General features: G+C 41.3%; 1 protein-coding gene across 2 annotated transcripts in view; it reads right to left on the bottom strand.

Moving 5' to 3' along the window:
• Positions 1 to 21,968, bottom strand: part of EGFR (epidermal growth factor receptor) — a 157,241-nt gene that overhangs the window by 36,208 nt on the left and 99,065 nt on the right. For both annotated transcript variants that reach the window (XM_032681999.1, XM_032681988.1), the window contains exons 2-6: positions 7,341 to 7,492; positions 5,636 to 5,822; positions 4,806 to 4,940; positions 2,983 to 3,051; positions 43 to 161 (exon numbers count right to left, since the gene is read on the bottom strand). In XM_032681999.1, coding sequence (XP_032537890.1) covers positions 43 to 161; positions 2,983 to 3,051; positions 4,806 to 4,940; positions 5,636 to 5,822; positions 7,341 to 7,492 — 662 coding nt within the window. The remainder of the gene's footprint in view (positions 1 to 42; positions 162 to 2,982; positions 3,052 to 4,805; positions 4,941 to 5,635; positions 5,823 to 7,340; positions 7,493 to 21,968) is intronic.

Below are 21,968 nucleotides of genomic sequence, written 5' to 3' on the forward strand. Positions count from 1 at the left end.
TCAGGGATTTAAGCAATTATGGTGGCGGTGCAGCATCATTACCAGGCAGTCACTCTCCCGAGGCCCCGTGCATCCCGCAGCACACTGGTTGTGGCAGCAGTCACTGGGCACCTTTCCCCTGCAGCGGCCAGAGCACTGCTGGGCACAGATGACTTTTGTTACTGGAAGACACAAGAAAAAATGAGAAACATCAGCTGTACTTGCTGCACTGAGGTCAAGAAATATGGAGAAATGGTCAGGTGCAGGATCTGTGCTAGATTTTCCTCATGGGATGCACATTCTGTCCTCACATAAGGCTAATGCTTGGGAGGGGTGAGAGCTGGTGTGGGTGGTAGTGAGCAGGAATCATATCCAGCCTGTAATTATCTTGGTTGTTGTGAGGTGCTAAGAACGCTGACCCCAGCCAGGAAATATGTCCTGCTTAGAAAGAGCAACCAGGTCCCTGTCACATCAATGCCTAGATCAAGAAAAATTCTGTGGAGTCATTGTATCTTACATCTGGGCAACAGAGCAGGATCTGTTTCCATTTCACTGAAAAAAATTGCTATTATTTTTGCTAGCTTTGGGAAAAACAATGTGACAGAACTGCCAGGGCTTCATACTAAAATAGGAAACCATACATTGTTGGTGTGGTGTCAGGATCCCTTCAATGCACTAAAAATATTCTGAAATTTGCAGAGAGGGGAGACTCACTCAACGAACAGATTTCATATGCAATTGAATTATTTTTCTTTAGGCTTCAATTCCTCGGCCAAATTTTATCTTCATTACACAATTCCCACAGGGTTTGCACCACTGCAACCACCCAGAGGAAGAACTGGCCCTGGTTCAGCTTTTTGCAGGGAAGCAAAAACTGCCTGCAATATTTTGTTGAGAATTGGGAAAGTGTCTCCATTTGAATAGCAAAGCAGAGAAAAGGATAATCAGAACAATTAAAAAAAAAAAAACAACCACAAAACAGAAATGGGATTGCTTGTTCTCTAGAAAAAAATTACTGGTTCACAGAGCCTGGCATTAGACACCAGAGAAACCTGATGGCTACTCTGCTTCATTACAGCACCCTGAGCATTTCAGCTGTGCCCTACGCAGTTATCAACTTTGCAGTTGGCACAAATGAGTTACAATATCACCATGAATTCCTGTAAGTCTGAAATAGAATGTTGTTAATTAACAGAAAATTATTGCAATAAGTAGTCTGCTACAGGGTATATAACAGTGATTTTTAAAAATCATACATTCTATCTTTTTCCATTACAAATTTTGTATCCAAACTGCATTATTTCATTACTCTTGTAGGCCTGTAAGCAAGATGATGTACTTTCAAGGAAACAGATTATTTCCACAACAGGCATTAGCTTCTTGGATAGCAACTCCTTCCTTCAACTAGAATGAATAAGAGGCACATGGTTCTATATGAACAGTGTTTTGATACAATTTTTTTCATAAGCATGAGCAGGGGAATAAAGCACCTCGTCACTTTGATAGCTATTGACTAGAGCTTCCTGCTGGAAACATATATCACAGCAAACGTTTTTACTTCATACAGAATATCCCACGTTCATTTTCAGGAGAAAAAACTTTCCCACATATGGAAATGTGGGATATATTTTCAGTTGGCCACATTCTCAAATGCCTGGAGAGGTGAGCAAGAGCCTGCAAAAGGTTTCATTTTATGCACTCATCAACCTCCTGAATCCAGTGAGAGTTTGTAAATGCTGAAAGCTTGCAGGGCTGAGACCTGAGGTTTTGCAAGGTCCTAAGACAGCTGTGCAGCCCCAACTGCAGGGAAAAACCTGGGAAGGCCTTTGTGTGTGCAGTCACTGTCCACCTTGAGAGCCAAACTGCAGAGCTGATTGAAAAAAAATTAAAGCTTATACTAAATGAAGACAGAAAAGATTTGCTCAAGCTCCAAGTTGTATAGATTTGGCTTGGTATTTGCAGACAAGAAACTTAGGGTTAGGTGATTATTTGCAATGGAAAACTGAATATAGGATATTGCTTGACTTGCATTATGTCTAGATCAGTGGTTTTTTCACTGAACTTTTCACCAAAAAAAAGAATTAGAAACAGTGTATTTCCTCACTTTTTAGAGAAAAAAATAATGAAGTAGCGAAACAAACTGAGATGGCCTTCCTCCTCAACCTTTACTTTAGGAAAAATAAATCCTTGTAGACTCTGAAGCGCTTCTAAATGGATGTTTCTGTTGCTCTCTTCATATCAGGCAAGCATCCTACCTGCACAATTTTACAGTTAAACATAGGCAGCCAAACATTTCCATTTATATATCTAAAAATGGCTACACATTTTCAGAGAGCCTTTCAAAGGCCCTCCAAGTACAGTATGTAGTGTGATTGTATCCACATGAAGGTGACATCTTTTGTGTTTACAGAAAAAAAACCTACAGGGATTCCAAAAAGAGAAATTAAAGCCGCAAAAATTGGGTTACATTGTTACTTCTAAGAGTAGAAAAGAATCCTTCTAAGAGTAGAAAATAATCCCAAGTATCATTAATTGGCCTGCAGAATGACTCTGCAGGAAACAGCAGGAAGGCAAACAATTCACCACACAGTTATTGTGTTCTCTGTTACATGGTAAAATAACCGAGCGAATAAATGCTCACAAGTGCAGATGGGAGAAAGCTGTGGGCAACACACAAGTTTTCAATGCAGGAGACACCTGCAGAACTTTACTTCTGGAAGAACAGCACATCTGCAGGGAAATCCAAACCCAAGGCAAACCACCTTGAGGTTTCCCATCCAGAAAGGGAGCTACTTGTAGGGACCAGGCATGGTTGTCTTCCCTGTGACTACCCTTTTGCAGACCATGTCCACCCATGGTGCGCTTCAAGAAGCCCCAGCATAGCAGGACGCAAAGAAGGACAAGTGTGATACACGTTACTAATTTGCTCTTGACAGGTTAATTTTTCAGTAGATAGAAATTTAGTATGTCAGAGCACACAAGCAATTTCTTAACTAATCTTACATTTCTGGCAGTTCTGTTCACCAGGGCCCCAGCAGTGGTCTTCTGTACAGTTCAGATGGCATTTGGGACCTAAAAATTAAGACAGAGTATAATATTCTGTAAACACAGAAAACAACAACATACTATGAACCACAGAAAACAATGACTTGAGATTTCCTGCTCAATAAACCAGTGTAGGAAACACCTATATAACAATGCTCAAAAAACCTGAGAACTTAAATCCTTATCCTTTGTTCATCTCTGCTTTCCTACGTGCAGTTCTCCACCTCTACACCTTTGAACAAGTGAGCACAATACCCAGCCAGTCTAGCTTACGAAAGAGGTACACTTTTCCCAGGAACAGGAATCTCAGCTACTGCCCAGCTGGTCCTCCTGCTGGTGGGGTTTGCATGCAATGGCAAGTCACCACTGGCTTGCAGCCGGGCATGTGCCAGCTGCTCACTACAGGCCACATGTAAATCAGTGTTTCTGAACAACGCAGTTCTAAAAAGTAAACAAATCCAACTGGATTCACAGGCAACCGCCAGCTACTCCGACCACAAAGTAATCTGACTTGTCTGCTTTGTGCTCTCCTCCCATTCTCTGCCAAAAATACTCCTTGGTGTAGGACTACACTGCAGATAGACAACTGATGGAGAGGTGATAGAGTGGATGGACACCCTGCCTGACCTCAATGGTTCAGTGCTGGTTCTTTCCCATCCCTCCCTCCTTACTCTTTTCTTTCTTTTTCTTTCTCTTAATGACAAGCAGAGCCCTATTATTTTAGATTATGGGATCGTCATTAAAGCCATAAATGGTTGTCTAAGCAGATTAATAGGGAATTCACTACAGTTAAAAGGCATTTCCTACTAAAGTGTTTCTTCCTGCTAACATCATGTGATTCTCCCTCCCTCCATCAAATAGCTGAACAAATGCCAATACTTGTCCAAGAGTTGATTGATTTGGTGTAGGACCAAATAAATCATTTTTTTTTTTAAGTTGAAAAGTTAAAGATTAACATTTCTGGGGTGTTCAGAGCCAAATTCCTGTGCTGACATGTATAGTTTGCAACTCCTTGATTACGCTTGGGCTCTGCACAAAAATAAGTCAACACAGAAGTTGGCGATTAGCTCAGGCAATTATGCAACTGGAAGAAGATAAAGAAAAGATGCTTTCCTGTCAATTTATAGTGCCAGAAATTAAATGCTCAGAAATGAAAATAAACTCTCCTTTCTTTGAAATGACTGAGGATTTTATGAGGGACTCATAAGGCTGAAGGATTAGCTTGAGCCTACTCTAAGCATACGCTATACAAACTTCTAAACATCCCCTCATCTCCCTGCTGATCTGAAGCATCAGATTTATCTGCCTGTTTATCATTACTTTTGAAAGGGAAGTCTGTGCAGCCCAAAACAGTTGAGTTTTACAGCATAAAACTTGGGCCTTAACTCTAAAAAGGCTTCAAGCAACTCCATGAAGGTACCCATAGGGGCTTTCTAGACCCAAGCCTTACAATGTAAACAGAAGATTGCTGGAAAGCAAATGAGTGCATGTTTTTCTTCAAATCTGTGTTTGATTAACACATATGCAGAGTACTGCCTTAAACCAAGAGAATCACCCCCAAGAACTTTGCTGAGCTATGAGTTAATGACCTAACCAACATGAAAAATTCTATCTTAGGCCAGTGGTGCAGAAATGAAAGCACTTCCCTTGGAACAGGGCTTGGTGGCCCTCGTGTAAAAATTGTTGGACCACAAACCTACTGCATGAAAGATGATATCTTCATTATACTGTCTGAAGTGGAGGGGGTGAGCACATAGCATTTTTGGTAAGTTAATACTCACAAGAAGATAAGTTGCTTGCAAATTCAAGCACTGTGAGAGGCTTCTTGCTCGTGTCAATGATGTCATTCCAGAGAACAGTGTCCATGTTGCACAGTTTGGGGTTGTTGCTGATTTTAACACCTCCATTGAGAATTTCTGTTACAGAAAGAAAAAAAATTTGTAAGTGAAGCAAATCCATAAGACTTCTGTCCCTGATCTAAAGAAACAGAAATAAAGCACGTATTTCTCCACCTCAGTCACACAATGCTAACAGAAAAGGACAATTTGCATGGCATCAGCACTCCTAACAGTGTAACCAACACCAGGCTCAGACTGATGGGTTCTGGAGACTCAGCTGCTCTTGAACGCCATAAAGATGCCACTACGTGTGGCCTTCTGCCTGGTGCCACCTCTAGGGGCCATGGCACTCAGCAGAGATGGTACTGCTGGTGTGCATAGCCAGAGACCGCATGAGACCCTAAGACGCATATCACCAGTTCCCATAGGATTTAACAGAAAATACTGACATGTATGCACTGGAATCAAATGATGCAAAATAACAAATAGATACTTCTTTGGCAGTTTGGGGGACAGAAATGAATCTCATCATCTTGTTGATGCTTTGGATTTTCTGTATCTTTCTGCAATGAGAAATTATGAACTTTCTTCGCCTTTTGAAAAATACTGGCTAGTGGGAAAGCAATCAGGAAACGACACTCAGATCCTTGTTTTTAAAGCAGGATTTGATGGTATGTGACTTTGAGAGGCAATCTCCAATTGGATCTGGATACCAATAAGCTAACAGTTGAAGTCTGCTTTAGAGATGCCTCTACCTCTTGCCCTCATCTCACCTGATAGCCGTTTCATTGGCAGCTGCCGGAGTCCCTGGGTTTTATTCATGTGGTAATTGGATAAAACTGCCAGGGCATAAGAGTTGTCATACAGCACATTGCCTCGGATGATCTGGAGGTTTTCTAGGGGAATGACATCCACCATGTTAAGTGCAATGAGGACGTAGCCAGCAACCTCCTGTATCGACTGAGAGAACAACAGAAGAAACAAGGTGCTTAATCCATAGTACTCTTAAATAATCGCTTTCTACCTCCCACGCCTCCAATCCACCATCTTTCAATTCTGAGAAATGATAAACCATTTAATCTCATTAAAATAAATAAATCTGAGAACAAAAAGGGACTATGTGGAAAACTTTGCCAGTTAAGCAGGTATAAACTTACCCTTTGAGCACTTACCAGGGTATCATTGAAAAGGTCCAGCTTACCCCTGCTCTGTCCTCAAGCAAGGGTAAGTGGGGCTAACTAGGGGATGCAGGCAAACAGGGCAAGCATGTATGATATGGCAACTAAGTGTGATGCTTCCCTTAAATAACTGCCTAGCCTCCAAGCATTGGCAGCACAGAGATGCCATCTGATTCAAACTTTTACATTCTCTTTTCTGTGCCCCTTTCTTTGCAGGTCCTCCACTGCTCATCAGAGGGGAAGATCAGGTAAGCTTCTCCTTCTTAAGTAACATATATTTACAGAACAAAAATACAAGTGAGTTACTGTTCCTGCATGTAGGTCAATTCTTGCCTTGCACTGTGAAATGTGTGCATTTCTCTCCTACAAAAATCACCATAAATGAAAAACCCTCAGGCTACCACTTAGGATATTTTCCTGTTCTATGAAGACTACCAGTGAATTTTCAAGAGACCTGTTACGTGCCTGGGAACAGTGAGCACCATAGTCAGGTTGTGCTTTGGAGAGAAGAATGGCAATACCATCATATTTATAACCCATGTGTCTGAACCATTTATTTTCTGATCTTGCTTTTTACTTGCTGGTGGAGAACCTGGAGGTCCCCATGTCAGACAGTGCTCCTCCCTATGCTGCGGCTGCATTTTAGCATCCATCCCCTGTCCTTTCCTCCTCTTCCTCAGCTTGCCATAGTTACTCAGGTGCTTGTGCACAAAACAAATGTTGAGATGGGAGTAGCCCGTGTGTCAACTGCAGAGGATTATGTTGAAGATTGCTTGAAGAATCCACGTGGGAAGTTATTGCATAGGACTTGCCTGCCTGCTCAGGGTGTGAGCACTGCAGGCTACAGAAGGACTCACCACCATGGCAGGGGAAGGGGTCACTGTTTGAAGAGCACGGGAAAGGCCTCCACACTTCAAAATCTGCCATCTGTGGGTTGCCACTCACTTTGTGCTTTGCTTTGCCCAACAGCACCACAAAGTCTTTTGCTCTCTGAGAAGTAAGACAATGGGTAAGGATGCAATTGCAATTATAAATAAGAAGAAACCCATCTGCGTGGCACCCATTACAGGCTGGCAAGTGCTTGAAAAGCTATTTCTCAAAGTGCCTGATTTGTATAGTAGAGTTGAGCATATCCTGCAGCCTACAGGTATGCTTAGACTGTGAGCTGTAATTGCTCTGACATTAGCTAGCTATGTTTTTTGGATCACCACAGAATTTTATCAGTAGCTGATCCTTTGCATTTTCCTTAAAAAATGGAGTAAGATTCCTTTAGCAGAGAAGACCACAGATGAACACTAACCTTCAGGAAAGAGAGGTCACGATTGTGCTCTACGTATGTAATCTCCAGGTTGCTGAGCACCACCTCACAATTGTTGTACATCCTCTGCAGGCTGGTGAAATGGTCTTCGACATGTCCCAGTTGAGTCAGCTTGTTATTTGTCCCTTGACAAACTGTGGAGAAAAGAAAAAAACTCCATGAAGGAAAGGAAGAATACAAAGACTTGTTGCCCACTTATCTGCCACAAACACCACAGTAAGTTAAGCATCAGTTTCATAAGAAACAAGAACGTTACATGTCATGTTTCTGATGGCAACAGTGTAGGAAGTATGCAGTGTTTCCCAGGCACTACCTGGGTACAGAGATGTACCAGAATTTAGAGCTGGAATAACCCTCTGTCACTTTCTGTTACATAAAAAACTCCAAACCAAGACTTTTGTACATAAGTAGCACTAAGTTTTCTGTATCACAAACATAACTCAGTTCCTGAGGAGAGTACATTGATACAGTACAATTAATACATCAATCATTACTGAAAGTGGTATGTTGCTAGAAATCCCCAAAGGCAATTTCCCTAAGGACCCATTTACATTACTTCAGGGGGAGTTGGGTCTCCCTGTAAAGTCAGTGGAAGGAAGTGGGGGCTTCCTGCAGGATCCCTCAAGCTACAAATCCAGATTTTAAGAGCAAATTTAACCTCCAGGGCATACACATCTCTTGCCAGTCTGACATTTTGGGAGTATGATAAGATTCAGGAGATTTCCTGGTATATTCTGCTTTGGCACACAAATACACCTTTGTCTACTTTGCTGGTGGGGAAGGAAGAGGTGTCACACAGAGCACCACTGAGATTCCAAACATTTATAAGAGTGTGATGGAAAAATAATTCCCCACCTGAAATTATATTACTCTGCTTTATTAAATCTAGAAGAATTGACAAAAGTTATCACCACTATGTTTGATTGCAATGGAAGACCAAAATGCAGATTGCGCTGAAGAAAAAACACGACACATAACCCCCAAAAACTTTGTACTCAAACAGTTTTTCCTTGGGCTATCCCTACATAGCTAAAATGAAAACATCTCTGAGTCATGCTAATACAGAAGAAAGCAGAGCAATACACAAGGCAACGTGATAAAAAACTTCACAACCCCTTCCAGGTGGAAAGCTTCAGCCCAGCTTTGCTGTTCAGTGGGAGCAAAAGGAGGCTTTTATCTCATCATTGTTACAATGCAACCCAAGCCTGACTGCACAGCTTTCTGTAGCAGACTGAAAGAATTGCATTCTTTTAACTTGGAGAAAATAATACATGCAAAGATACTTTTGTATCATAATTCACAATTCCTAGAAGCACCAATCACAAGCTGGAACACCATTGTGTGGGGTGCTGCAAAGCAAATAACAAAGACTTGACAAAGCTGAAAATAAGTATCGGTGCTAGTAACACAGGAGGACACCTGTTGGAAGATTTACTGAACAGCTGATATTTTATTAGTAGGTCTCAAACCACCACAGTAGGAAAAAATAACTCAATAAGCAGAGATAAAAGCACACTTACGAATCATCAAAACCATTCACTAAACATGTGCTACTTCTCACAACAGTCAGCATTAAGGAGTTACAGCGATAACAGATTAAATACTCTTGGACAATGTTTAAAGCAAGGCTATTCACTCACATTCTTCAGTTATTTCTCATTATACATCTAGATAAACATTATAGTGTTTCGGATCAAACTGCTAGTAAATGGGGACAGTATAACAGGGGCTGTGAGTACACCCATCTAAGCTGCTTTTTACTTCACAAGTCTCAAGTGTGGAAAAAGACATTTGCTTTGAATTTTCAAATTTCTTTACATTTGCTTTAGACATCCTAAGTGGGATTTTCTGTTCCATTTTCAAACTTAACTATTCCAATGTGTTCATGCTTAAAATCTGTATTTGCCTTCTGCTTCAAGTACAAGGACCACAAATTATGAGCTAGAGTCACAGAAAGGTGGTTTTTGTTGTTGTTGTTGTTTGTTTGTTTTTTTTTTTTTCTGTAGAGTGGTCACATTTTGAAGGCAGAAAGTTAGAAGTACTGTCATACTCTAGTCTGCTCTGGAAAAAGGTGTTGTTGGGGACAGAGGTGAAGAGGCTTTGAACTGACTGGAAAAGTAAAAGAATTGTCCCAGAGGTCGTCTTGAATTTTAAACAATGTTATCCTACAGCCAAGGAAAAACCCTAGTAACAAGAGATCCTTGGACAGTTAAAAACCTCAACTTGGATGCTCAGATTAGGCATCTCATATCTGATCTTTAAAGAAGTATGATTTTTGAAAGCACTCAAACACAATGCAAGAGCAGGTGCAGTGTAGACTTCTCACAGAAATAAAGCCATAAAGTCTGTAAGTCAGCCTGCTAAGGTCTTCAGAGTCCACAAATGATCTGGTGCTCTTGCTGCACCTCTGAGGCTAACAGCAAAGATCTGCCCTGATACCCAAGACAAGACCTGATGCAAAAGCTGCAGTATTTATGCTATGTCTGAGCTGAAGGAGAGGTGGAAGGAGGAGCCTTCTCTGGTGGCATCTCCTGGCCATCCGTGCCTCTGATTGACCTTATGTGGCTTGGAACCAGTCCGGTTGTACAACAAAACAGTCCAGCACACTGAAAAAAACCCCTAAGACAAACTGCACTCATTTGAATGTGCTTCTCTTGGGATCAGACAAGTGTTGGAGCTCTGAACCTGGGTCAGACATCTTGAGAAACACAGCCTTTTTCATTGCTTATTAGGTCAAGGCTGATGCAGCAGGCAGAGAGCATGGTTACTCTTGTACTTCTCCCTCTCCCATGGGACCACTCAGTGAACCATGCCAAAGAGTTGATCCAAGCTACAAATAATGCAGGACAATAAATAAATAATTGGTCAGAGGGTATTTTTAGCTCAGAAAAGCTCTTTGATTTGGTTCAGCATCGTGCCCCATGCATTCAAAACAGCTCCGAGGATGGCAAGGAGGCAGAAGCAAATGGTGAAGAGAAGGAGCTCGCCTGCTTGTGAAGCTGCAGAGGGAAACCCAGACATAACAAGCTTCAAAGAGACTTCAGCTTGGTCCTCCAGGATTTACTTTTTTCCCCTGTACTATAAGTAGAGAGCACTTTCATGGCTCTATACCAAAGGTTTCTTAAGCCGTATGCAAAACCACTGATCGTCTCCATCAGGCTCATCACATCTTCTATATAATGAACAGTAGATGTAGATGAGGTGTTAGTTAAGATTTGGAGAGCAGAAGAAAATGAGCTGCTTCTTTAAAGAACTCAACAGTATGTGGCTAGCATCAGTCAGACCACCATAGAGGAGCTTTCCCCCTCAGGCAAAAATTTTTTGTTTGCTCAAGGAGATACAAGGTCAATTCCCTGTTTGCTACAAAGAGATCTAAGTACATCCACAAAGTGAATTTCATCACTACACTATTTACCAAATGAGAACCTGGGTCATAAGCTGTATAGCTGAGCAAATAAAACCCTTATCAAACAAAACAAGCTAACCCCCCTGCAGCAGTATTACTGAACTCAGGCAAAGGTGCAGAATAATTTTCCAACTAGAACACTTGGAAAGAAAAGAAAATGGCCTGCTTGCATCTAACAAATAATATAATTCCTCAATTTCTTTGCTTATGGAAACTGTTCTGAAAAGATACATGCTATAATTATCTGGATATAATATTACAGTGTGAATGCCACTCTGGCCAGAGGCTAAAGCACATACAATGAGGTGCTTGCCTCGCTCCATAGAGTTTTAAGTGGGATGTGCATGCTCAAGTGGATGGAATTTATTATGATTTAACCACTACTGAGCTTGACCTATTTGCCCTCTAAAGAACAGACTATGATGCCACATAGACTCATTACACGCTTTCGTTTCAATGTGTAGCAAAGCCAGCACTATCCAGGTTTAGGAGTCAATGGTGCGCAAGGGTACTTGCGTGATACTGCTGGGGGCTATAGAAGTATGTACCACATAATACATTTTCTATGTGGGCACTTACACATGGCTGAAGCATGTTTTAACTAAAAAGAAGAGTAAAAAAATCAGGGAGACAATTTCCCTGACCAGTAGAAAAGCTGAGAACTTAACTTCAGGCTGAACCCTAAAAGATGAAAGTTTTGCTTTTATCTGTAATGAATGCTAATATAATAAAAATACAGCCAATCTGGAAAGTTTTGACACAGAGAGGCCATCCCAAGAGGCTGCTGTCTGAAGCAGTGTTGAGAGCAGGGCTGCATGCTGGGAGCATGGGGTTCTCCTGCCCCAGCTTGCGTGATCTACTGGATCCACAGAGCCTCAGCCACCACTTCTGCGACATGGAGGCAATCCAGAAATCTGCAGGGCTGCAGCACAGCATTACCACCATGAAGCATTTAAATTCTGTGTCATACTGATTTTAGCAAACATGCTGCAATTCCTAAATGCTAAAGTGATGCTGATCTTGCATCAGTTACAGCATTACCTTAACAGATAGCCTAAAAAAACCCCCAAAAACCCCAAAAAACCAAGATATTGCTCAAATGTCCCAAATGCTGCATAAGGCAGCAGCAATCAAAGGCCTGAGGAAAGAGGCACACTATACCAATAGATCCAAACTTGTTGAACTTTCGCAGTTATGAAGAGTGCAGGGTTGGCTGTCCTGGATACTAAAATCCTTTGTGTGTCCACAGCCCTGCTTGCTAGTCCCCTTCTCTGCCACAGACTTGGACTTAAACGAGTACTTATAGGTGATGCAAACAGGTTTACCCTCTGCACCCTCTTGCTTCTTGGCCATATTTTTCTTGTGAAGCCCAAAGTAGTGAAGTGAAACCAAAGCATTTCCTAAATTGGCATTTTCCCCAAGTGATGGTAGGGAGATAGAAGGTATCCATCCAGCTGTAATGCTAAACAACTATATTCTCCCAAATCCATACAAGCTCAGATTAAACAAAGCAGTCCCTGCAGCAATTGCCCTGATACAAATAAAATCTGTTTTCATCTTTTCCCCAGAAAATCTCTGATTACTTAAGTCCCAATCCTGTCAGGCATATTTGCCCCAGACTTGAGAAAAACCCCGGAGAATACTTTGAAATCAAATTATCACCAATCCCTAAATCATCAGCTGTTTCTATCCATGCTTAGCCTGCGTTAGTCTCCCTGCAGCTCTGACAGACATCAAAATAATAACTCACAAAGGTAATTTCAGAGATATTCAAGTCCATTTCCATGCTTCATACAGAACTATATATGCCCTGATATGACAAATTTATATCCTTCTTCTGCATGTTTTCTAGTCATTACTGACAACAACACAAAACTTGGAGATAAAAGATATTTATTTAATCTGCCAGCACATATATAAATATTTCTCTCTTGCTAGTTGTTAGCAGTAATTTCACTTTTGATATTTTTAGGTCTTTCATGGAAGAGCGGTACCATCCTGAGCATTTGGTCCAAAGCTGCCACTGAAGGCCTGGGGAGATAATGCTACTCAGTATAGTAAAATCAATGCTGCCCACAGACAATTCACCTTTACCACAGTACAGGGGGGAAAAAAATCAACTTTCAAGAGAACTGGAATATTTTTGTAAGAAATATTGCTCAATTTGGGTCTGCACGGGCAATCACACCATCCCAACCCAGTTGGTTAGCCCCTGGGTAAGCCCTACACAACACACAGGGGATCGTGGTCACGCCCTGCATCTCCACACTCTTCCCTGGGAGAAAAACTGTTTCTCCCTTATGACAGCTGCCACTGACCTTCATCTAGCAGGGTCTCAGAAATTAAACGAAGATGCTTGTGTCATTCACGCATAAATATGCACATCAGTTAAAAGGGCAGGTCCTGTATATCAGGTATTTTTTTTAACCAGCTTCAAAGCATACCCTTACAGCTATCAAACAGATCCACATAACCTACTGCAGAAACCAGTGAAGGGCAGTTAGTACAGTCAAATGATCAAAATAATGGCATTTAAGGTTACAAGAAAGTACTAGAGCAGACAGGACATTTGCCATCGTGACTAACCTGTTTCCCGATTGAAAGAGAAAAAGAACATGTAATGGTTTCCCTAAAGAAAACAGGGTATGAAATATCAGAGGCTGGAATAAAAAAAGAGACATTATGTTATATGTGTTCAACAGTTTAAATATAAACATTTCTTATATTCACAATTTCCTCAACACAAGAGAGAGAAGGGATGGAGAAACTGGAAATCCAGTGTTGCTGTGTTGAGTGTGTTTAACATAATGAGTATGAAATTCAAATGGGATGAAAGTTCACATGACACAAAAAGAAAACCAAATCTGCTGCAGTGTGCTGTGAGAAGTTATGAAAACGAAAGTTAGGAAACAGGTGAGCACAAACAGTACTCAGATGCAGGCAGATGTTTTCCCTTGAGAACAGTAGTTGCAAACCCATACAATGCCTAAAAAGACCACTTTCAGCTTAACAACAGCAGCATGTGGGCACTGGAAATTCTTCTGCAGAAGATAATGATTTTTGCACATATTCAAATACTTTCATTTAAAACATTGTGAAAAACAACCTCATGTGGCTGTAGTAAGTCCCTGCTCAAACAGTGTGGTTTAGAGTAATGCAGTTACTGAGATTAATTCCAACTTTTAGACACACTGGGACCAAAACAATGGCAGACCTCTTAAAAATACTTAAATGGAAACTTTAACTGCATAAGTGACCAAAACTAACGCCATAGTTGAGAAAAAGAATATGCCTTAAGGGAAAGCTTTCCCAGATGGTATTTTATTTCCATTTACTCGACAAAAACAACTTTTCCAGCTAAATGTAATTTTAGGTTTGTCTTGCTCCAGTTAGGATTGGAGACCTGCCCTTCAGTGTCAAAAGTCATGTCCTGAATTGCAAGGGATAGAGCCAGCATGACAGTTGGATGGTCTGATTCCCGGTGAGTGCCTCTGCCTGAAAGAATAAAGAATCCTACACAAACCACCTTGCTCCTGAGTGAAGACCTTGCCAAAGTCACAGTATTTCTGACAACAAGGGATTCAGCCTTATTAATTCCCCAGGCTGCTTTTTTTTTTTTAGTAATATTTCTATTTTTCTTCTCTGTTGCCGTTATTTAATTCAGTGTGTATCTTCATTAATCCTTCAGATTAAGGCCAGACAAGGATGTGCTGAAATCAGTCTTTCCACTGGCTTCAATGTGAACTGGATGGGGGATTAAATTCTTCTCTCACTGAATCTGGTGTAAGTTTGCAGCAAGTACAAGGACAGGGAGGGCTAGCCCGGAGTTTAAGCTTTCCCCTCTGAATGCCCAAGGATGGAACTGTGGGATTTTCTGCAAATATCAGCACAATTTCAAGGAAACGGAAATAGTCACCTGGTAATTTTCTACAGTTTGGGAAAAGGTTGATTTCTAAAGGTGAATAATAGATGGGAATTTTGAGATGGGGCATTTCTAGTGGAGTACTGAAAGATAACCCAGATTTAGACCAGTTTTCTTCACGTGGCTTTGTCAGTGATCTGTAAGAACACGTCAAATCACTGCTAAGGATGTCTGGAGATGACACAAACATTGCTGCAGTTCTAAATAACAAAGAGGGACAGATGACCTGCGCAGGCTGGTTTGTATAATTTAGGAAAATAAGCCCTCTGAACAACATTATTTGAACTATAGCCAAAGGCAAGGTCTTACATCAAAGACTGCAGAACACATACTAGATAGAAAATGAGGTGCTGGGTTGCAACTGCCCAGAAAAGGACTTGGGAATAGTACGATGTGACCAGTGCATTGCTTGATGCAACAGAAAAGAGCAGCCACTGGGTGCATCAGTGGGAAGATGCCGAGTGAAGGGAGGCAGAAGCTGGCATTAATCTCTGGTTGTGACTGAGTGGTGGCCTCTGCACTAGAGGGGTCTCCTGCCCCTGCAAAGCAGATGCCACCTGGTGCAGCTCCCACTCCCAGTGGTACCAGGATGCTCCACTCAGGCTTCAGCCTTTCTCCAAGCTACATTTCAGTTCATGTCCCTGACATATGGCCAACGGCTAGTGCACTATGATGTGCCTTGAGTTTTGTAGGCTATTTATTGAGAATGGTGGCTAGAAAGTCAACCTCCCTAAGATGTCCTCACCAGCAGTTAGGGGGCTGCTGCTGAGTTGTTCTTCTCACTGGCACCCTTTGGAGAGGCTGCTATAAAGGTAACTAAGAGCTTGCATGGGGCTTTCTCTTTTGAGCTGTTGCTCAATTAAAGGCCAGATCTATTGCAAGTGCAATTACTAGTGAACTTAATTAACGAGCTGTTCCTACTGTTTATTAGTGAGGAAAAATCAAGAATAAGGGAAATTCATATCTTTCAACCACTATGCAAACATATGCACACATATATACACAAATGATAACGACTAGTTTATAAGTATTAGACACAACACTTAATAAATTTTGTGCAGAAAACCACACAGGCACCTTCCCCACCCTTTTAACCATCTTTACAGAAACTCAGGCTATAGTGATGCTGTTATTTGAAGTTGACATGGACTTTGAGGTCACCCCTCAGAAGTTTCTCCACGTGAACCCAACAGCGCAGGGTGATGAGCTTGGCCCTACAAATCTATCAGGAGCAGGATGGGCAAAACTATGAGTTCATGCCATAGCTTACCATTTTTAGGCACACAGTTCCCCGTGTACAACAAGCAACTGAAGATGGATGCTCTAAGGTGCAAAACGTGGCTCTTCAAATCAAAATGTCGACCACAGCTTAGGCATCCAAGTGGTGTACAGCACAGGGAAACACCACTAAGTGCTATGGAGAGGAACGAGGCTTTGAGAATCACTGTGGAGGAAATTAGGGAACAGGGGAAAGGCAGATTTGGTGGTATACTGATAATGCTGGATGGAAGTTTTGCCATCCATCTTATTCTGGGTCCTCCAAGAGAAAGCATTGCTCATGCATTTGTTTTAGAACAGTGATCTTTACGCTCCGTGAAACCCACATACTGACCAAAGTAAGTTTGTCAGGTACTGTACTTTGTGTACCCCAAACAAGACCACACAAGGGGCAACAGACCCTGGTGTCAGCCCCAGCAGGCTCTGTGCGCTCCAATGGTTTGTTTCCCGCAAGGATGAGTCTACCGGGTAGCACAGGCCCTGGCTAACAGTCCATGGCTGCAGCCCTCCTGCCCTCCAGCTTCACACACTACAAACAAAGCAATATTGCTGTGCTGGGCAGACCTCTGGAGCGTGAGAAGGACTGTCGTGCAGCCCCATTGATATGAGGTTCAAGCCCTGGGAAATGGCCCATAGAAATACAATGGTTCTGGCATCCACAGGGAATTTCTGTGTTGCTGCAAGTGGTGTAAAGATCTGCACAGAGCATAGCAGCAAGGGGCCAAGAGACCTCCAACAATGGGCATGGCTCACCAAGCCTTGAATCTGGTGAGATATGTGTGAAATGGCTGTGGCATCTCAAGACCTACAACGGGATATCTGGGAAAACAAGTGGATAGTAATGCATACATAAGTCTTGTGTTCCGGGGTCTAAAAAAAAAATGTTCTTCATTGTTGTTTGTTCTGGCAACATCTACAGAGCAGCAGGATTTTACAGCACAATAAAAAGAAACTGAAGATGTGTGCCCATGAAAATGTGGGACCAGTTGCTAGTTACATCACCACTGAATTGTTTAAAATTGTTTAAAAATGTGTTGAGAAATGAGTGTTAAAGGCATTAAACTACACTGTGAACATTTTAGCATGTGGGATTTCTTAAAACATTGCAATTGCATATTTTAATTTGTGCCTTCCAATGAAAAAAGTCATATGTTTTTCTTTATTTATATTAAATCAAATCTTATGTTGCAGTAAGATGTGGTGTTCATTCACGTATTTCTGAATCCCCTGAGGTGTAAATTCTATGTGAGCACTCACACACTGGCTCAAAAAGGGCAAGAGAAACCACTTACAGCTGATTCCAAGTAGAAGACTAAGAGCTTGCTATTACGAATGTAACACATCCTTATTTTTTCACCAATACATATAGGATTAAACATACACATATATATGTATCTCTCCCAGATAAGCAGACTGACCTCTCTAGAGACTGCAACATATGTGGAGAACTGCTGGAAAGACAACAGTAACCACACATGTTTCATTGGCTGCCTTGAACTGCCTGTGCCCACCTCCATGATAACCTCATCTACTTCTGTGCCTGGTTGTGTTCACTGAAGACATGGTAAGCACTGCCAGCAACCACAGTGAATGCGGCATCAAGCCCCTGGGCCTGTACAGCTGCATCACTACCCAACACTTCCTCTGAAGCTGGTTCCAGCCTCCTATGGATTCAACTTGGAAAGCTACAGGAAGAAAGATCTATGCCCTAAAATTCCCTAGGAGACATCCTGTCCCTTAAGAACGAGATCGCCTTCTCGAACAAGACTAAAACAAGATAAAAACTGCAGACAGGACTAAGATAAAGAATATTTACTGCTTCAAACAATAAAGGTACTGTTAAGTTTCTAAGTAGCAAACCTCCCGTCAGCTAACTACAAAAAACAAATAAAAGCTGATAAAAAGCTTTAAAAGTTTGTCTTCGGCTACTAGGTGTTCATGGGAATAAATCCTAACACATTAGGCTTCCAGCCTAAATTTAGATACTTGTGCATGCTGAAAAGAAAGCAAGTTAATACATGCTGCTGGGTTTGAAAGGCCTCCAGTAATATTTTAGTTTAAAGGAATAGCAGAAGAGCACAGTAGATGTAAATGAGTTCTGGATCACCTTCTGATCTTTATTTAAGTCTTGACTAAAACTCAGTAGAAAGACTGCTGTTGAAATGAATGGGATCTGAATCAAGCTCTTATTACACTTAATTTAACTGTGTGAAATTTAATAAATGAGGTAAATAGACTTTCTACCACCCTTTATTCTGGAAGGAGGAGAACTGCAACAACATTTTGAAAGCACAGCTAGAAAGCCACAAAATTATTTAACGACACCTGGGTAAGTTTTGAAGATGAAGACCAATTTTTCTTCAAAAGTCTGGGAAGAAAAAACATTGAATTTAGTCATCATTACTATAAGTGTTGCATGTTATAGCAAGTGGACTGCTTTTAGAGTTTGTCTTATTTAGCAATAGGGAATCTCAGCCACATTTAATGCCAGAGTTCAGTTTTATGAAGAAATGTAAACAAGTTTGAACCTTTTAAAAGGTACTTGAAATGCATGATTACAGTACATTATATGCTGTTCAAACTCTGAAAAAGTTCCCTCTCCATCTCATGATTTGCATGGTTAACGTCTGTCAGGCAACTTGAGCTGGAAGGAAGGCAGTCTTCCTCATGTTCTTTCACCCTTTTCAGCAAAGCAAATGCTCCATGGCCCCATTGCAGAAATTCTGCAATCTGAACTCTAGAAATACATTATACTGGATAAAGCTCTGCTAATGCTCTCAGACTTCTGTCATCATCATGTCCATTTGCACAGGTCACAGAGAATGAGATGGTGAGGTTTATCTTTCTTTTCTTTTGTAATTGCTTATAGAATAGGCCCCAGGCACAAGCTTTATGTATCTCTGACTTGTCAAAACACTTCCTCCTTCTTATTTTTCCCCAGCACTTGAAAAGAAACATTTCTGTTTCCGCATAAAGTATCTGAGACCCACATACGCAATATGTTGAACACAAGCCTGTAAAAAGCAACTGTTACTTGTGGCAGACTTCTGAGGACCCCTTATTTATCACTTGTCATTGAAAACACTAATACAAGAAACATATTAAAAAATGGGTAAATGAAATTATTTTCTTTCTTCGGGAAAGAACAAAAGACCAGATTTATCAAAAGGCTGCACCTTATATTAAAAGGTGTGTCTTTTTAGGTCACATTATTGTTTCATATACACTCAGAATTTATGGCTGTTTAGTTGTGAGCAGTTCAAAATCATTATGGAGATGACTGCAGCTGCTAAATTTGATTTTGCAACTCCTGGGTCCCCAAAGTTTGAGGGATGGTACCGATTTTATCTTCCTCATGGACCTGTTCTGAGCAACAAGACAGGCAAAACAATGCACAGCTTTCTCAAACACAAAAAAACCCCCTACATGCAAATATGAAAATCCAGAAGATGACATGCAGATAAGGATTAAAAAAATTCCACCCTTACATAAATGCCACAAACCTGCTTTAACACATTCCACACCCTGCAGAAAAAGTTGCCTGAAAGAAACCGCTCCATCAGTTTAGTCAAAAGGGGAATAAACGTCCCCTTGTACACAAAAAGCTGGTAAATCAGCTACAACCTAAGCTGCAGCACAGAATGTGAAAATGTTATCGGTAGCAGCCATTTGGACTGTGCTTATCTTTGCCAAAGATGTCTTGAAGGGGGAAAAAAACCCAGAAGCTTTTTACTAGTGCAGTGAAATGCGTGTAGAGACATGAAAGCCTGAGAAGCCTGACTGTAAAACTGATCTCATTCACTTCTGTTCCCATCTGCTCCTCTGTTCCTGCAGTGTTTCTTCTGCAAAAGATTGCTCTCGAGTGTTTTGATGGATGGAGAGGTTTGTGTAATCCACTGGTTTTGGGGCTTTTTTTTTATGTTTTTTTTCCCCACTATGACTAGAAATAATCAACTTTTGTCTTTTATTCTATTACAACATGTTGGAGACTCATTGCTGTCATGGGTCCCTGGTTTGGCTTTTTTTGTTGTTGTTTGTTTGCTTGTTTGTTTCCTAGAAGAGAATGAAGGGAAATAGAGCCAGGAATACCCCAGTTCCTGCTCCACCCCAGAACACTCCAGCCCCAGCGTTACTGCTGTGTGGCATCTCAGCAGTGTTGCATGAGGATGGCCCCGCTCATCTGCCAAGTGCATACAGCATGTACATGTTTATCACTCCAATGCTGCTAGGATGCCTTACACCTTCCAAAATACAACAGCAACTGCCTAAGAAACCCACCAGTTTGTGTCTCCTGGCACTTCCTTGCCTTCAACTTCTTGTGGGGAGACGTTTCTTTAACAGCAAGAAAATAAAATCACATTCTAACATATGTCTTGTGCATCATGTGGAGGTGCCACATTTTTCTCTAGCCCATATCTTAGGTGGAAATTCAAAGAAAGGAAGAATTGTTAGAGAAGATATTAGAGGTAAGCAGTGTAAAGATCTGAGATCCACTACTCCAAGAATTTGCATGCTTGAATCTTCCAAGGACTTTTATGGGGTACTAAACTATCAGGGAAAAAAGTTATGTGAGGCAGGCATTTATGAACCTCAGTTCATTAAAAATAAATGAAAAAAATCACACTTAAGTTTTCCACAAAATGACATTAACTTCAGAAGGATCTGGCTTTGGCCACTGCAACACAGAAAGTTTCTGACCGTGCAGAACAGTTGCCTTCTGAGAAAATGGGCGCATCACACAGCCAACCCTCCTGCTCCATTGAGAAGCTGCTCCCTGCATTGTCAAGTATCTTTTGATAAGCCTTACTAAAACCAGAGCCACCTTATCTGGGAAAAATGACACTTACCAAGTTTTTAAAGCCTGTTTATCTGCCTTTGATGAATTTGCCAGTCTTCCATCACCATCTATCAGTTCATGCAGGAGCTGCAGCAGCTCTTGTGAGCCCAGCAAACAACCTCGTTGCAAGTGATGAAGTGCTACCAGCTCCAGAGAACAGAGCAGCTCTGTGTGTTAGCAGCTTTGTGTTCCTTTCATCTTTACCCCCCAAAGCCTGGGAACAAATACTCATCTTGAACAAATCAAGTTATTTCTTCCATGGGCTAGGAAATAAATTTTGAAGTGTTGAATTGGAGACTACATTGGTTGCATGGCCAGTCTTGGAAAAATAAAGCAGAACAATCTTCTTCCTAATACTAGAAGTAAAGGTCTGCATTACAAAACCGCAATGCAAAGAATTTAAAGAGATTTTCCAAAGGAGGAATAGGAGTTTGGCATGCAAATTATAGAGCAGTGCTAGTGGGAGATTTCCATCAGCACTGTCTAACGAAAATCCTCTCTTTAAGATGGATCAGTACTGCTCAAACAAGGATGGAAGTTCTGCCACTGAGAAGTTAAGTTTCCAAAATCTACTATGCCTCCACGAAGGAATGTTCTGAAGGAATGAGAGCCCAAATTTTGCCCCAAATGCCAAATTACTGTGTTGATATCAGTGTTGCATGAAAGCATTTCAAGAGCTTGTCTCACTCCAAAATGACTTACTTCACTTGCATTGGTCTACAGTACCTTCGAGCAGTATCCTCATTACTAAGCAGAGCACAACGCAGCCTTAAAAGTAACAGTGGTAGAAAAAAAAATGAAAGATGGGCTTAGAGGAGACAGAAAACAGCTGCTGGTAGATGCATTACATTTAGCTTACAAGCTCCCCAAAAGTTCTGGTACAGGAGCTGAGCAAACCCATGGGAAAATCGAGCTTGTGATCTGAATATGTTATACAGCTACAGGATGTCTCTGCTGTCACCAGCTTTCCTTTTATGAGAGAAACTCCGATAGAAGCAGTTTGTGTTTTAGCTCTTGGATCTCATAAATAAAATTACTGAGTTCTTTCAGAGCTTTGCCAAAATAAGTTTCCATTAAAAGTCTCAAAAGAGTCTATGGAAAGTTTCTGCTACGATTTGCTGAACTCTCCCAGTGAATGGCAATACAGTTTATCCTTGCGGGAAAAAG

This window comes from Chiroxiphia lanceolata, chromosome 1 (genome assembly GCF_009829145.1).
Source record: "Chiroxiphia lanceolata isolate bChiLan1 chromosome 1, bChiLan1.pri, whole genome shotgun sequence".
NCBI classification, from domain to species: Eukaryota; Metazoa; Chordata; class Aves; order Passeriformes; family Pipridae; genus Chiroxiphia; species Chiroxiphia lanceolata.